Below are 18940 nucleotides of genomic sequence, written 5' to 3' on the forward strand. Positions count from 1 at the left end.
CATCTGTCAATCTATCAATCACAGCACGTTTCATACAATCAAGTGTATCGCTGTTTTCTTACGGCCGTTTTCAATAACGTTTCTCTAGTTGCGGATATATGCTATCACCGTTTAATGACAAGATCTTATCTATCCATTGTTATGTCATGTTATATAGTTATGTCGATAGGTTATTGAAATGTAAGTAAGCGTAAAAGGATAGATTTTTCTACCTTTAGTAAGGTAAACTAAGTATAGATATGTTATTGAAAACGGCCTTTGAGAGTTCCGCTAGGCAGATCTGAGTTATCAAAGGACTAGCGTGGGTATCATTAGATGGTGATGAACCTCCACCCATTACATCAATAATAGGTTTTAAGCTATTGCATAGCTTCTGTCGCGGGCCTTGAGCGTGGAGACCGAATCCAGAAATTCCGTAACGAAAGTAACCTAACACTTACTATATGTATATAGATATTTTGCAGTGGAACAGCGGTTATCACGTATGATTTTTGTGCAGAAGGTCTCAGGTTCGAGCCTGGGGTACGTCTTGACTTTTTTTAATATCTTTATTTTTTGTTTTTATTTTTTATTATTATGACAAGCATTTTTATTTAAGTTAAATTTTACTCACTTCCCGTTTGCTTTTTTTTTAAATTAATTTTATCAAAAAAAAAATACTGCACAAATAAAATAAATAAATAATTATAATTGCATAAGTTGATAAAACATGCTATGCAATAGCTTTACCGCGGCAGTCCCCGAGTGCCACACGTCTTTTTTTATTATATCTTCTTGAAATCAAAGTCAAAGAAAGTCAAAATCTATGAGAAGACCTGAGAACGGGCATAAGAAACTCAGCAGGAGTTTGAAAACTTTTGAGGTGCGACTTGGGAGTAACTCACTTTTTTATTCTAATGGAAATCACGTTCTACAGTCGTATGAGGCAGTTTCCGCTATTTCGAAACAGAAACTATCTATAGACTATTGTGAGTGTATGTGACGTACTATAGTGTATTTTATAGGAGTCTTTTAATTATTGTATTTTTTTATAATATAAATTTTTTTCTTTTATGAAAATAAGGGTTGAGACGAGCAGGACGTTCATCAGATGGTAATAGATACGCCCTGCCCATTACAGTGCAGTGCCGCTCAGAATTCTTGAAACACTCAATAATTCAGAGCGGCACTACAACTGCGCTTGTCACCTTGAAACATATGATATCAAGTCTTATTTGCCCTGTAATTTCACTAGCTACGGCGCCCTTCGGACAGAAACACAGTAATGCTTACAAATAACTGCTTCATGGCAGAAACGGGCGCCGTTTTGGCACCCATAATCTAGCCGGCATCCTGTGCAAAGGACCCTCCCACAGGCCTCCATTTACTCATGACTTAAATAATTAAATACTATAAATTAGTGTTAGTAATAATACTAACACTCTTTAAATAAAATTATAAAATAAAACTTATTTAGTACCCAAATTACCTTTTTAATATTGTATTGAACATTATTGTAAGTAGTTAATAAAAATGATAAGAGTCCCAAAACAATTCGTTCTTTCATCAATAAATAAAAGAAAAAATCAAGAACCACGTACGGACTCGTACAAAACGCATATTTTTTTTAAATTTTTGAAACCAAAATTTCTAAGTTAAACATGTTAAATGTCACTTGTTTCTTCTTTAGCTAAAACAATGCTGCTCATAATATAGTGTCTTCTACCGGGGAGTACCTTATCACGGGGAGTGTTCCGAAGAGCTTTTTAACCTGATTCCTGCCGAATTCCACCTTCGCACGACACGCCACAAGTTAGGATATCATCCTCACCATCCGGATGTGTGGCGGTCCTCCACAGTGCGGTTTTCAAGGAGCTTTCTTCCACGTACTACAAAGCTGTGGAATGAACTTCCTTGTGCGGTGACGACATGGGTACCTTCAAAAAAAGCGCGTACACCCTCCTTAAAGGCCGGCAACGCTCCTGTGATTCCTCTGGTGTTGCAAGAGATTGTGGGCGGCGGTGATCACATAACAACAGGTGACCCGTACGCTCGTTTGTCCACCTATTCCATAAAAAAAATATAAGGTAATATCATCAGCGTTTGCGAGCAAAAACAAAAATAACAAATGAATCAACAAGTTTTACTTCGATTGTGTAAAGATTCCACGCACGATCTTTTTTACTTCAATTTGCACTACAAAGGTATTATACATAGTAAAGTAGATTCACACATTCTCCCCATATGAGTAAACCAATGATACTTTCTGGAAATAATCTGGCATTATTTCTTCGTTGTGTGGTTTTTTCAGTACGTACGGAAATTAAGGGGTGAGATGAGCAGGACGTCCTATTGATGGTATTTGATACGCCTTGTCCATTACAACGCAGTGCCCTTCAGGATTCTTGAAAGATACAAAAATTCTGATAGGCAATACAATAGCGCTCGTCACCTAGAGACATAAGATGTGCGTCTCGTTTGCCTAGTAGTTTCATTACGACGATACCCCATATCTACCATCAAAAAAAAGTGCGTACACATTTTTAAATGGCCGGCAACGCCAGAGGAATTCGCTGTTGTAAGGGAATGTGGGCGGCAGTTAACACTTAGCATTAGGTGACCCGTGCGCTTGTTTTTCTTCCATAAAAAAATCTACTATTGTATGCCTCTCTACAAAGACTACATTTGACTAATTGGATTTGGACTTAAATAGGTGCTTACAGGTATTTTTTTATGAATATAAGGGACGAGTCGCGCAAGACGTTCAGCTTTGTTAATTGATACGACCTGCCCATTACAGTGCAGTGCCGCTCAAGATTACTGAAAAACCCAAAAATTCTGAGCGGAACTGCAACTGCGCTCGCCACCTTGAGACATAAGTTGTCAAGTCTCATTTGCCCAGTAATTTCACTAGCTACGACGCCCTTCAGACCGAAACACAATAATACTTACACATTATTGCTTCACGGCAGAAAAAGGCGTCGTTGTGGTACCCATAATCTAGCCGGCATCCTGTGCAAAGGAGCCTCCCACTGGTAAATGCCCATAGTCGCCTCTTACGGCACCCTTGGGGCCTGGGACTTCCCTATTCTTTTTATGCCCCGGGCATAGGGCTAGTATTTCATTTAACATCATTTTAATAGTTTTGTTTGTATTGCAGTGCATGTCCTGAGGGATCAGGAGTCTCCCCTGGAGTTGGCGTCGGCATGGGGGCCGGATGTACAATTTGTACTGAAGTACGTCGATGAAGGTTTGTTATAGCTACGATTTCATATCGAACTTTATATAAAATTAATATTAATTACTCATTATTTATTTAGTCTTACTTTTTTACTTTATTTTCAACCAGGGAAAACCATTATTTAAAGTATAACTACAATGTTAAAAAAAAAACAAAATGTCAATAACAGGTTCTCGCCTATACTTTATACATGACAATCTTTTCTTAATTTGTGCCTATACGAAACAATGGACACAGAAAATAGTAATACTATGCTAAGTATTACTATTGTATACAAAGCAATAAAGAAAACTAAATGTTTTTATATTTATTACAATTTATGATATAGGGCTTAGAATATTTTTAACGTTTTGTATATATTATTAAAAAAAAAACAAATATATACTCTGGCACCAGTCTCGTGCCAGAGTTTGGCAAGTCAACATCTCCTGAGGATGTCTCGTGTAAAGGCGAAACAGGTGTCGAATTGTTTGAAGACGAATATTGGTGGAATGAACACTCAAGAAAAATCAACACATTTGTATAATTATGGATTTCCGCAAAATAACGCCTCTTCTAAGAAAACCAACCAGTAGAATATAATTTTCAATAAGTATAATTGACGAATAGCGTGATTATGTAACAAAAATGTATTTTATTGAAAACAAAACTATGGGTGCTTGTCAATAAGCTACAAATGTGGTATACATAAATTTGTAAAAATAGAGTCATTTTGAAGATATCCTAAAATACAACCCACGCTTTTTGCAATATGTTTAGCAGTTTCTTCGATCTAAACAATTAGTTATGTTTTTAAAGTGATCAGCTTCACTTCTATGATTAATACACAAATTAAATTTGAAAAAAAAAATTTAATGAATGATGCGGGACTTGAACCCAACGACCTCTCGCGTTCCGTGCGAGTGCTTTTCCAACTGAGCTTACCTTTCGAGTGACGTATAATAATCCTGTATGCTTTGTTCAACTCTCAAATTGTTTAGATTTACAAGAGCGACATCTCAAGTCAATTTCCTAATATTCAAATACTAGGGTTGAGCAGGTTATCAATCAAGGTTATCTGTAGATGTCACACACGGCACTCGAACGGTTAGCTCATATGGAAGAGCACTCGTACGGAACGCGAGAGGTCGTGGGTTCGAGTCCCGCATCGTTCATAAAATTTTGTTTTCAATTTTTTTTTTGTGTAGTTTATTCGATGTTAATTTGATTTTGCCTTTTGCGATGATGAGATGATCGCGGAGTCGGCAATCATTCAAAATTCCGAGAGTCTGTATACAGATACTAGATGAGGCATACCGCAGTTTTGTTTAGAACCGACAGGACAAGCGGTCTGGAGAACATTTATCACTGTCGCTCACTCTGTTTTGTGTTGAGAACATTTTGTTATTCTGTTTCAAACTTATATAAATGATATAGAATAATAATATTAATATAATATAGAGTAATATAAGGTACCTTTTTCTGGATAAATGTAAATACCTAGTCCTGCCATAAATACTGAAACAAAGAAAAACCAAAAATTTTCTATTGCAAATAACATTTCTTACTTTTTCAGTGTGTTAGTTTAATACGTAAATATAAAAAGCCAATTCGAAGAGGTCTCCATTGGCTGCAACACAGTTCTTGAAATGACAGATTACAAATTCAAATGTGATATTTATTTTATTTTTAATTGTAACAGTGTTTTTGGCCAGACTATGTATATGTATAATATTTTAATTTTTTCCATGATTATTTCTTACCTATGCTTATTTCTATTAAAAAAAATATTTATCTTGAAATCTCTAGCTCTAAAGATTTGCCTTAAAGTTACTACACATACGTTTTAGGGGCGCAAATAGCATCTAGGTCACTGACCTCTACTATACACCACTGGACTGGCGGCTGTCAAATTGCTTTTGTGCCTGTTTGATATTCGCCATTTCGGCGCTGTTGGCCATGTAACGAGAGTCTGCGGTACTATTACTAGTGATGGCAATCTATTTGACAACATAGATGGTGGGAAACTATGTACAAAAAAAATTGTCTACTTTCTTCTTCTTTTATTCTTGAAGTATAAATAACACGGAAAACGATCTTCAGAGCGAAAACGAACTTCAGAGTATTGTACGTTCCTTCGCAGCCATTTATATGTTATATTATCTGTATGTTAATGACTTGATTGATGAACTGAGTGAGACTCATGTTGGATGTCATATAGGAGGATTTAATGTTAATAACCTGAGCTACGCAGATGACATGGTTCTCCTCAGTCCCTCAATCAGAGGACTCAGAGTGATGGTGGGAATCTGTCAAAAATATGCAAGTAACCATGGTTTACTTTATAATGAAAAAAAAAGTAATGTTTTAGTGTTTCGGTCGGGGCGAGGTCCTGACTGCGTCCCTCCAATATATCTCAATAGAAAAGAGTTAGTAAATGTTAATCAATTTAAATATTTAGGCCATTTTGTTACCAGCACTCTGAGTGATGATGATGATATTGAGAGAGAGAGAAGAAATTTGTCAGTTAGGGCGAACATGATAATTAGAAGATTTCAGAAGTGCAGTAGGAATGTCAAAAAGCTACTGTTCACCACCTACTGTCAGTCCTTTTATACAAGTAACTTGTGGGTGAAGTATACACGTAAAACTATGAACATTTTTAGAGTTCAATATAATAATGCTTTTAGGATGTTCTTGGGATTACCACGTTTTTGTAGTGCATCTCATATGTTTGCCTTATACAGAGTAGATGATTTTTATGCTATTCTGAGGAAAAAGATTTTTTCAATTAGGGATAGAATTAATAAAAATGAAAATAGTATATTAAGAGTCTTAAATAATGTACATAATTTTATTAATAGAAAATGGAATATTATTCTTAAATCTAAAAATAAATCTTTGTAATATTACTAATCCTAGAATAAGTTAATACTAACAATATATGGGCAATGCTGCCTGAAATAAATAAATTTATTATATTATTATTATTATATTATACGTCAAAATTAGTTATCTGGACGCTCGCGAGTGGCGCTTCAAATAGGCACAAAAAATTTGCTGTCAAACATATGGAACAGCCTGTCCACTGGTATTTCTACAGGTCAGTGAGATAGGTCTTGCAGCATCTTTGGGAAAATGCGTTATTCCACATTCCCTCCCACACCACTTCTACGATTCTTCAGAACGTGTATATCTTTGCGAATCAGTGGTATTGATAAATGAATGTCCTGATATTCTCTTTTGATTTTCTCACAAAAAACGATATAAAGCAAAGGCTTAATTAAAGCCTGTAAGTAGGTGTTCCCGATAGCAAGATTACCTTAAACCAAATAACATCCGACCAAACATGAATAATGGAAATGATGCGATTTACTTGACCGTTTGTCATACCAGTCTTGAGAGCAACACTAAGAAGCTTCAATTTGTATTAGTAATTATTGACGCCTCGTGATGTAATTACGTCGTTTCCGTCTTAATCGAAGAACATAAAACAATCAGAATGGAGAGCTGTTCGATTTATTTGTCGGGAAATGGAACGAACGATTATTCATTTAGTTCACGCTGAGCTGTGGGAAACAAACAATAGATTGATATGGTTCCTTAATTTTTTGTTTCTGCATACGACGCAATCTATGGTAATTGTTTCTGGAGCCTTTTTTTAAAGGATTCCTTAATGTAACAATAAGACTATATTACTACGAATAATCTTTTTTTATGACAGTAAGGGACGAGACGAGCAGGACGTTCATCGTATTCGTATTCTGATGTTGACTTCAATCCCTCCCTTGTTTGAAAGTAAAGATCCGAAGGTCTCGCTTACGAATTCCAAATCCGAAAGTGCACCAATCCTAGCGAGTTGACCTATCGATAAGCACTTTTGTTTTTGACTTGTTAATACTCCAACCAGTCCACTCTCCAGTTCTAGTCTGCGGAATAGTTCAGCCAGTGCCTTTTCGGATGATGCAGGGTTCATAAAGGTAAACAATACTACATGATGTCTCTCTCTCTGATACCTGTCCCACTTTATATGACTTCAACTTGTACAAGATTTTCCCTTCAACTTTTACAAAAGTTGCCCTTGCAGGGTTCCGTACTCGTAGGGGATTGGAGACCTTATTAGAAAATAATTGTCTCCCTTCGTTCATCCCTCCGTCCGCGTCGGCTGCAGCGAAATGTCTCTAATAAGGATTGTCTTGGATTTTCAGGATTTCGTGCTACTCAGCGTAGTACAGAGTGACACGGTTCAAAAAGACACAAGGGTGCCGACCAGAGACAAGATCGATACCCAGTATGTGGTAAAAAGATAAATAAATGGATTTCCCATCTAGATCACCGCGGAATTGGCAATCGCTCAATATTTTGAGACAGGTGTTCCTAGGCAAAAGTATCAATGACAGTAATTTTATTAAAACATATTATACTCGTATGTATATACACTAGCTTGTGACTATGCCGCGTAGATTTTGGCAGAAGCGTATCCTTTTTTTAGGTTTGGTTAAAATTAGTATATACTAACATAATTCTTTCAAGGACCACTTAAATTTACTGAAACAGTTATGCGATTCTGCATAATTGACTTTGCCATATTTACAGAGCTACAATGTAACAGGTATTCCTAGAAAATTGTCTGTTAAAAGACAACACACAGTCGAGGAATCAGTACCTATACGAATATATAAATAACACACTTTCGATGTAGTTTTTGTAAAGTTCTTGAAATTAAAAACATTTTTTTTAAACATATATGTTGTGGCAGTACTGCCTCGGAATTCTGCAGCACATATTGTAGTTATTTCTTATGCTAATCAGTTTAATAAGGTAAAGATCTGTTTATAGCATAGATACAGGTTCATGGATCAATTCCTTTGGAATAGGTATTGATTTCTAATATTATGTTCGCGCGAACACAACACGCAGTTTATATTATTTATTACCTTATGTTTTGAGTATTATCTTTTGAACATACTTATTATTTATATTTAATAGTCGAAGCACTTGGGGCTCTAATCGCGACAGCCGCCTTCTTGAAGGTAGCTTTTGAAAATCAGTGTTGGGTTAAACCCAACTAATATGTTGAGTAGCAAACCTTTTTGGGACAAAACACTGCAAACACCACCTTTTTATGTTGATATAGAATAAGCCTTACTTTAGTTTTTTCTTTGTGTCTTGGTGTATATTAGTTTTAATTATATTATGTATATATATTATATTCGTAATTATTTAAATAACTTTTTCATTTTTTTTGTTATTATAATTTGTAAATGTTTACCTGTAATTGTAGTGTTTGTTACAAACAAAGATATACTTACTTAATTACAATTGTATTTTAATGCAAACGGTATTTCATACAATACTAATTCTACAAATAAAAAAATAAAACTAACTCAAATACTATACTATCACCATTTAACACTATCAACAATCACACATACAGAAGGTTGTATGGACTCACGGCGTACTCACACCTATACAATTCACCTGTAGGCTCTGCGCGGGGGCAGGTTATTGCTACTCCCACTCGCGCGAATTGCAATAGCGCCATCTCTTTCTGTCATAAAAAGAGAGAAGCCACGATAGACGCGCGGCTCTGTCGCACGCGCCGGTAAGCAGTTCAACTCGAAATGAGTACCTACAGCTCGAACGGTCAACGTATAGCGGAATCAACATTCGACTTAGTTATAAAGTACCTCTGTCGCATAGTGGTATAACTGGTATCTACGGCTTATTTTTAAAGTTGTTGTATTAAATACGTTATATTTTCAAATTAGTGACATGCCAAAAGTGATATTAGGAGCCGCAGTTTAGTTTTGTGTTGTTAATTCGTGATACGTGCATGTTTTAGGAGGCTTTCATCTCGCGAATGCAGCCTTAAATCACGCGGTGGACTGTTCGAAGTTCGTTAAAAGTGCTTGTGTTGTGCTAAAATTTGAACAATTCGTTAATGTTAACGTGTGTTGTGATCATTTGATAGAAAAAGGATCGATTTTCATTTCATCATCGGAAGAGGGTATGTATTCCATTAACATCGTACTTTCTATGTTGTTTGAAAGCAATTTCTAATCACATTTCGATCTAAGCGTTACTAGCCTTGTGTTACTATGAAATATAAGGCTGTGTTCGAATGATAAACCGTACTTAAATAAGTTACAGAAGTGATAGCTATTGAACAGGGAATGCTGAGGTGGACGATACATGATTTGAGATTGACCGTTGGGGAAGTTCGAACTGGGAGGATATTTCTTGACCAGAAACTTACTGAAAAGGGTTCAGGTCGAGGATATTAACATTAAACGCTAGCGTGAAAGGGTTTAAGCGAGCTGTAGAAGCTACGTTAAGGGCAAATCTACCTGTATACATTTTTATTATAAATCCTAGCAGTTCAGAAATTGTATCTTAGGTAAACAATTTTAAATTTTTCACTTCAAATGCAGACCATATTCTAATCTATGAGGCACCCTGTCAATAGATTACGTTCATCTTTAGCGGCAGTAGCGTATGTTATGTGATAGTAATATTATTAAGAGAAAACTTAGAATGATTAGGTAGATATTAAATGAGTTGCTATTGACGTTTATTCTCTCTCATGCGCCATTTGCTTAAATTTAATTGACATCTATTTTAATTGTCAAGGAATCAATTTTCAATACTTACCATGGTAAATGAAATACGTCTGGAAAACAGGCAATATGATTGATTATTTGATATTACTAAAGCACAGGAATTAAACTTCATCATATCATCATCGTCTATGTTATATCAATGATTATATTTATTACGAAAGTAAGACAACAACCGAATCGACACATGCCTTTATTCTATCTTGTCGACATACCTCCAAAGGCAAAGTATCAAGCTACCTACGTGACATTTACATTAATAATCTGTGGAAAAAAAGCGATGATGGCGTAAAAGGTAGAAAGAGCCTTTGATCTTAGCACGGTGCGGCCGGTTTGATCCTCGTGCACCACGTAGGAATATATCTTCGAATTCATATAATATTATGTTCGTATATTTAACACATTATTAAATCGTCAATGCTCTTGTGATTCCTCCGTTACAAGAGAGTAAGGGCTCTGGTGATTACTTACGATTAGTTGAGCCTGTGTTTGAAGTGTGTATGCTTTTTTTATATATGAAAATAAGTGACGAGAGGAGCAGGACGTTCAGCTGATGGTAATTGATACGGCCTGCCCATTACAATGCAGTGCTGCACCTGATTATTGAAAAACCCAAAACTTTTGAGCGGCACTACAATTGCGCTCGTCACCTTGAGACATAAGATGTTAAGTCTCATTTGCTTAGTAATTTCTCTAGCTACGGCGCCCTTCAGACTGAAACACAGTAATGCTTATACATTTCTGCTTCACGGCAGAAATAGGCACCGTTGCGGTACCCATAATCTAGATTGATGACATATCACTCATGTTACATGCCCGTGTTTGTTTGTCGGTGTCATAAGAAATAGCAAATTCCATCCAACATCCTGCCTTTGAACCACCTCGAATTGCATTAACAATTATCATGAAGCATCTCCGGTCTTATAAACAACATAACCTTGCATTTCAATCACATAATTCCGAAGTAACATCAAATAAAAAATTATGAAATGGAATTCGCCAAGAAGTTAGTTATTTACCTACTTGTTTTAACTTATTCAAATTCAAATATTTTTATTTAAAATAGGATGTGACATCACTTATTGAAAGTCAAAAAAACTACCACCCATTCCAAAATGAATGCCTCAGGCCTGAGAAGAATGGGCGCAAAAACTCAGCGGGCTTATTATATTAACTGTCGGGGATCCAATAATTTCGTTTCTTCATTTTATGTGAATTTATCATGGGAAGTGTTCCGAAGGAGCTTTTTGACCTGATCTCTGTTCCAATTCCACCAATGAACCACAAACTAAGACATCACCTTCACAATCCGATGTATCGCGTAACGTTTGTGTTTTTATTTTTAGGTCCATAAGACATAGGGTTCAGTCTGTAATTTTAGTGACATTTTTTTTAAATTTGTTTGATTATGAGTCAGCATTAAAAATACATACAACTTCAAATTTTCACCCATCTACGATCAACAGTTACTTTTGTATCGCGATTTTAATATCGGCAATACAACGTTTGCTGGGTCAGCTTGTATTCTTATAAAAACTATATTAAATATTATTTTATGCTTCGAATTAATTTATCTTTTGAATAACCGTCAGATTATATTAACAACGTTTAATATTTCATATAGCGCATAATATTCAATGCTCATTGCCAACTATGCAAAGGAAATGCCTTGTTAATAGACAGGATCCATTAATTATCAGCTGAGGCCGTATGGATTTAAAATATTAATCATTTTTAACTAGTTAAAAAAAGTTTTTATATGTGCAGCCAGCCTGTATGTTTTGTTTTGAGATTAGCCATGGGAGTCTTAGTACAGTATTGTTGCGAGAATCTGGATTTGACTATCAAATTCCTGATCAGCCGATGCTAACTGATTTAGGTAGTGTTTCGCTGTTGTTGTCATTGAAACTCATAGTAAGTATATCACAATAAAGTAAAAAAGAATAAAACAAAAAACTTCATGTTTCGTCTTCATCGTATCCCTACTAATATTACAAATGTGAATGTAATTTTGTTTGTTGCTCTTTCACGCCTAAACCACTGAACTGAATTTTGATGAAATTTAGTATACAGGTAGACAAGAGATTGGGAAAGGACATAGGCCGCTTTTGTCGCAAATAAAAGACTTGGCGCGGTTGAAATAGGGGTTGGAAGTTTGTATGAAAGTTCGTCATTATCGAAGATAACACAATGAAACTTTTAATATTTATTCTAGCGTTTTTAACCTGTGTGGGGTGGAAAAGGGGGATGAAAGTTCTATAGTTGTTAGCTTATAAAAATGTATTAACGACAGCGGTTTGTCGAGTATATTAAAAAAATTATTATTCTGCCCAAAGTAACCATTGCACGCGCACGAGGTCGCTGGTAAAAGCTAGTAGTCATTAAAAACTGTATGTGTGTGTGTGTGTGTAAATATAATAATCGATGTGTTTAATTAGAATAAAACTCAACTGTCGGACTTTCAAATCGAATCAACTCAAAATCACTTTATTCATGTAGGTCACGGAAATGACACTAAACTTATGAATGTCAAAAAAAACATTTTTTTTTCTTATTTAATCTACTGCTACTTCGTAAAGGAGCTAATGAGAAGAAGTAACAAGAAACTCATTGCCACTCTTTTAAATCAAGATTTACATTTTCATCGTATTACAAATCATTTCAATTACAATAATAAAACTCAACTGTCGGACTTTCGTTGGTGTATTCGGTTGAGAAGAAGATGGAACTATGTATCTAATCTTTTTATGAGAATAAGTCACGTAAATGACTCACGACAGATGGACGTGTGGCAGTAATACCCGAGACGAAAACAGCACATACTATAGTTTAAAATACAAGAGCTATATTTGTTTACAATATTCCGTTAATTTACTTTTTATATTCATAAATAGCAGAAAATAATAAATACTTATCATTTAATATTGAAAATGTCCTTCGCTTGACATTGTTAAAAATAGCTAAACATTAACCCCCTTATTCATAATAGTCTGTTAACTCTTAACTTAACTTAAGTTTTGCTAATTCTCACTCTGTCTTCTTCTGTTGACCTAAGTCAGAATGAGAAAAAACACTCCTAAGCGACTGTTTAAAGTTAGCGGACCATTATAAATAAGGGGGTTAATGAATAATTTAAATTTTTCCACTAATACTTTTCACTATTTTCAAATCTTCAAACTACTTCGTGCCCGATAATATTCTATAAAAGGGATCTACAAAGTTTTCGCATCTCGTGTTAATATATTATAGACTCACCCGACACACGTTGTTCTGTACATAATAAATAAAATACTGTTTTTATGAATTTGTCAATAATATTTAAGAATATCAAGAATTTGTTTCGTAAAATATCCCCTCTGTTGTTATAACGAAATTGTTTCACAGCAGAACTGTCAACCCGTGCGTCAATCAATTCTCTCAAAGAAAATATGTCTATACGAAACAAATATTGAAAATAAAAATAATTATGGGTCCCAAATCAAAATAAAAATCTATCCTATCTCTCAAGTTAGACTAAACTGCACTCCATGAAGCAATCCCCATTAAAATCCGTTCATTAGTTTAGGAGTTTACTGGAAACAAACATGAGACACTTGATTGGACCCGGCAAACGTTGTTATGCCATATAAATTATTTTTAGAGTTAAACCGTTTCTTGTACATTGCAACATTACTTATTTTCCTGAAATAAACATAGCCTAAGTTACTCCTTATTATATCAGCTACCTTCCAATAAAAAAAACAAAATCGGTCCAGCCATTTCAGAGATTAGCCGGAAGAAACAGACAGACAGATAAAAAAATTTAAAAAATGTTAGTTTGGTGTATGTACCGTATATATATTCATTTACATGTAGTAAAAAACGGTTATTTCAATGTTAACACCAGGAACAGACATATACTGATGATGCCTACTACTCGGCTAAGTCGAGTTAGTAAGTCTTTTGCGGGGCGATGTATATGCTTTTACAACAAGATCCCAGAAAATGTTCAAAACACAAGTACTACGATATTCAAAAGAATTGTTAAAAAACGTTTGTGTGGTAAAGGTTACTATAACATAAATGACTTTCTTAATGATACCACAGATTAGGAATGGAGTGACCACCCTCAGGCTATTAAATAATAAGTTTAATTGTACAATATAACTTTGTAAACATATTTATTCGATGAAAAAAAAAACCGCTGAGTTTGTTGCGCCCATTCTTCTCAGGTCTGAGGCATTCATTTTGGAATGGGTGGTAAGTTCAAATTCTCAATAAGTGATGTCACATCCTATTTTGAATAAAAATAACAAACAGACACTCCAATTTTATTTATATGTATAGATACATAAGTAATAGATGAGCTATCTACAAACTCATAGAACTGTCAAACTAGACGTAAAAGCATTACGATAGTGATTGTATTCCAATTTAGCACAATAACAATGTTATATAAAGTATCCCACGCCAACAAAACCACAGAACGACAATAGTTGTCGGGCAGCGTTCCGAATTCCAATGTGGAGTCAATGGTGGTCGGTGGCATTTACACACCATGGCCATTTCACGAGTCGCCTTCAAAATACAAGTTTTATGCTAAACAGAGCTCTACGCGATTCTGTATCGGGAGGTACCTACACGCCTAGCTTATACGGTCATGCCAAATATTTTATTAGTTTCAACGATGTTGTTTGTGAGAAACGCTTGATAAACGTGTTCATTCTTTCTTTCTTCTTCGATTCTTGAAAGACCCAAATATTCTGAGCGGCACTATAACTGCGCCCGTCACCTTGAGACATAAGTTGTTAAGTCTCATTTGCCCAGTAATTTCTCTAGCTACGGCGCCCTTCAGACCGAAACACAGTAATGCTTACACATAACTGCTTCACGGAAGAAATAGGCGCCGTTGTGGTTACCATAATCAAGCCGGCATCCTGAGCAAAGGAGCCTTTTAAGTGTAAAGTGTTGGCGTATTTTATAAAAACAAAAATTAATTTGGATGTTGTGCTTTCTGTTACGCGTTTAGGAAAACAACGACAAGAGTGAATCTTTTAACGAAGCGCGCAAAACGTTTTTACGACACCATGAAGTTAATTGATTTTCATATATAGTGTGAAGTAATATCTATGTGAATCAAAATATTTATTTAAGAAATGACACTATTAGTACATAACAAGAGGTAATTAATAATAGTCACCAGTGGGAGTCTCATTTGCACCGGATGCCGGCTATATTATGGGTAGCACAACGGCGCCTATTTCTGCCGTGGAGGAGTAATGTGTAAGCATTATTGTGTTTCGGTCTGAAGGGCGCCGTAGCGTAAATTTACTGGGCAAATGAGACTTGACAACTTATGTTTCAAGGTGGCGAGCGCAGTTGTAGTGCCGCTCAGGATTTTTGGGTTTTTCAATAATCCTGAACGTCCTGCTCGTCTCGTTCCTTATTTTCATAAAAAAAAAGTGCTACAGAGTTTTGTTTTCAAAATAGTTTTTATTTCTTATGCTGCGGCCACCAGACCATTAATTAGTGGTAAAAATATAGAATTTAAAAGTTTTGGATTTTTTTGTCGACAAAGCGTCAATAATGTATAGATTCTTACAGGTGTACATAATTTGTCCCCCTTTTAAGTATTTATTTATTTATAGGTTAAGTTATCAACATTATAACCTTTACGTTCTAGAATAATTTTTCAAGGATAGTAAATCCTCATTTATTTTAAAATTAAATCATTAATGGGTAACTACTTACATTTGTATGCAGTAACGAGGCATTTAAAACAAAAATTATTTGGGTTTTCTTTAGCGCCAAAATCTGGCACGAGACTCATGCCAAATTTTGGCGAGACTAAACGTCCTGAGGATGCCTCGTGTAGATGCGAAACACGTGTCGAATTGTTAAAAGACAAATATTGGCGGAATGAACACTAAAGAAAACTCAAATCATTTGAATAATTATGGATTTCCGCAAAGTAACGCCAACTTCAATAATTTTTTTTTTAAATAAAGTATCCTTCAGGTTAATCATAATACTACCAAAGGTTAAAATTTAACGCAATCTGAGAATAATAACTGACAATTTTTTTATGTATACTTGAATAAAAAATATTTAACTTTGACTTATTATAAATATCTTTGGCCTTTTATCTTCCAACATGCGCCTTCTTTTAGGCATGTAAAAAAAGATAACGTAAGTTATATAATTTGTATGTAAATTAAATGACACTGTTACGTAATATCGTGCTTGTAATTCGACGGCAACGGTCAATGTATCTCTCCAATATATTAACTTCGGCTATTAAGGGCCCGCTGCAGATAAGATAACGCATTGATGAATCTGGCGAGAGGTTATCACTTGCTAAGGAATTCTAATTATACTTTCTATGCATTGAACGTGCGTTATTACCTCAATATATTAATATTAATACAACTAATTATAGTAGGCTTCATAAGATACCTAATAGCTTTAAGGTTAAACACATTTATAATAAAGTCCCAGCCACTGTTCAGGCATTATCTATAAATAAATTTAAAAGTTTTATTAAAAATATTGTATATTTGATTAAAAAGAGCGCAAAAAAATAATGCTGGGAGAGTTTCTTGCGCTGCTTCTTCTCACTCAGAGCGCCATTTGTTTCCGAAGCGGTAGTAGTGTCTAGTATATTAGAAATGACATTTTGAAAATTGCCTTTTATGCCTTTAAAAAAGCGCTTAGATAAACCTTCCTCAAAGGACAGCAACGCTCCTATGATTCCTCTGGTGTTACAGATGAATATGGGCGGCGGTGACCCGTGTGCTCGTTTTTCATTCAAAATAGATTGAAACTGCATAGAAAAAATGGGAGTGGCCAACAAAATCGTCCAAAACTAATTTACGTGAGCGACATTCTATTTATATAACATTTCTTCAATTTGTGATACTGTTGCTAAAGTATTAGTAACCAACTGTTTGTAAGGTATTATTAATACTACTTAATGTATAATTTTCAAGTGTACCAAACTTAATTTTCACTTCAAACATTGTTTTTTTTAGTAATAAAACAGTATTATTTTAATTGAGAAACTTTATTTTAATCGTGTTTCGTCGGTTGTTTAAATAATATATCAAAAATCCGACCTGTCAGGTGACCACAGGAGGTCCTCGATTGAGCGGCTCCGTGACTTGGCCGGAGATTTTATTAACTCAGCAATCTGACCGATGAATCAGATTGGGCGCAGAAGCCCAAAGAATTTATTTAAAAAAAAATTACTCCTCCTGTCGTGAGCTTTCTGCCTGTGAGTGTCTCAGGTCCATCTGTTCTTGAGATTAACCGAAACAGACTGAATTGTAAGTGATGATGTTTTCGATCTGGGCAGAATCTGTGATTCTTTTACGCCATATTAATTAAACATACTTATTTTAAATTAAGAATACGACAAAACTATGAAATAATAAATTGTAATCAATGATTTTCGTACCTCGCAATGATGCAACAATTCCTCCGACGAATAAAATACAAATAAAATAAATCATAAAGCAAACAGGAGTAGCACTATATTTCCGTGACAAAAAGGAAAAATAATTCGCTACTGTTTCTGAATACTCAATATCTTCCGAGCAATGTAAAGCAAAATAATTAATTAACAATCCGTGAATAAATCTAGGCTAGCACCATTTTGCTCACGTTTTGCTGGCCATGACATTTTTGTGCTAAATGTCTTGTTAAATATAACTTATATAAAACTTTGTTCCGAAATAGACTAGGTCCCTGACAGAATGGAACCTTATTACGAAAACCGAAATACGAAGTTTCGGTTGACGGATCGTACGTTTTCCTGTTACGAAAGTGTTTCGGATCCGAAGATTGATACGAAGTTCGCAATCAGACATTTTGTCTTTCGTTTACCTTATTCCCAAATTCACTTGACATTTACTTTTTCGTTGTTTGAGATTAATAAGGTCGTAACTACAACTTCACTTTTTATGGTTATGTCTATAGTTCCGTATCGAAATCTGTCCGCACTTCATATCGGAAGTGCTTTGGAATAGGATTTAATTTGAAGTTCGGCTTTCGATTTTTGTAATAGACCTCCTGATATTTCGTGACGGTTAGATTTGTCAAAGGGTGCGGTAGCTGCTGGTTTAATTTTAAAAATACTGTCACGGATGTGGGTCAGGGATTGGACAATAAATATAAAGCTTAATGGAACGAGCCTTTATTGCGTTCACTTACACTTCGACGATCTTCCACTGTTCCTCTTGCCGATAGTCACACCGCACCGAACACTAGTTCTCTCTCTGTCTTTTTCTCTTGGATATCTTTCTACTTTTCACTTCTTCTTATTCTCTTCCTTCTTTTCCTTTTCACTTTCGAGTCTGAACTAGAACTGAACTAGAAATTTCCTTTAACTTTACAAAACCCAAAAAATTCCATACACTGGTAGGTGTATCGAACCCGGGTCTACAGCGTCTGAAATAAACACTTTTAACCGCTGAGCTACGAGTATTATTGACGGAGCTGTCGGGGTTATCTATGCCTTGAAGTTTGACAGCTCTCGTCATGTACGTCGAAGCGTTGCTACGCGACAATACTAAAGAGCTAGTCTAAATGTTGCTGACTGTTTACGACTTGTCAATCGGTTACATTAACAATTGATTCGCATTTCGCATTTTTTCCATTCCTCACGTATTGTTTTTTATAAAGGAGTCACAAAGCTTTATTTTTGCCAAAGACAGATATGATATGTCTTACGGTCATCTCCGATATACTATCTACATATAGAGATAAATGGCTACCTTCTACTGTCAGTAATTAGCTGGCAATAATCTGAAGCTGTCCAAATATACGCGATAAGTTATTCTTATCGCCAGTTCACTGTTGCAATTTCCATATAAACTTCTATCCCTGATAGGCTATACGTCGTCCCATTGACAGACAGCGTGAACAGATAAAATGAGTTACCGTCAACAAGTTTATTGGGACAGAAAAGTCAACGATAGTTACGATTTTTTATCTCAAGTAGGCCACAACCGGAGAGACTGAATATTGGGAATGGCTGTTAGATCGTGTTGTAAAAACCCTTTAAACAATGTGCAATGTCATTAATTTAATTAAGTAATTTAATTGTCTACAATTTGTTTTTAACAACTTTTTTTGTGGAATC

At 35.2% G+C, this 18940-nt stretch overlaps 1 protein-coding gene across 2 annotated transcripts in view; it reads left to right on the forward strand.

Moving 5' to 3' along the window:
* The window catches only part of LOC126968057 (apoptosis-stimulating of p53 protein 2), a 395431-nt gene that overhangs the window by 109575 nt on the left and 266916 nt on the right, over nt 1–18940 (forward strand). Inside the window, exon 4 of one of the 2 annotated variants that reach the window (XM_050812856.1) lies at nt 3140–3229. In XM_050812856.1, coding sequence (XP_050668813.1) covers nt 3140–3229 — 90 coding nt within the window. Of the gene's footprint in view, nt 1–3139; nt 3230–8901; nt 9210–18940 lie in introns of those variants that run through there. The other variant, XM_050812859.1, reaches the window with a different exon arrangement.

Source organism: Leptidea sinapis, chromosome 14, assembly GCF_905404315.1.
Source record: "Leptidea sinapis chromosome 14, ilLepSina1.1, whole genome shotgun sequence".
NCBI lineage: Eukaryota > Metazoa > Arthropoda > Insecta > Lepidoptera > Pieridae > Leptidea > Leptidea sinapis.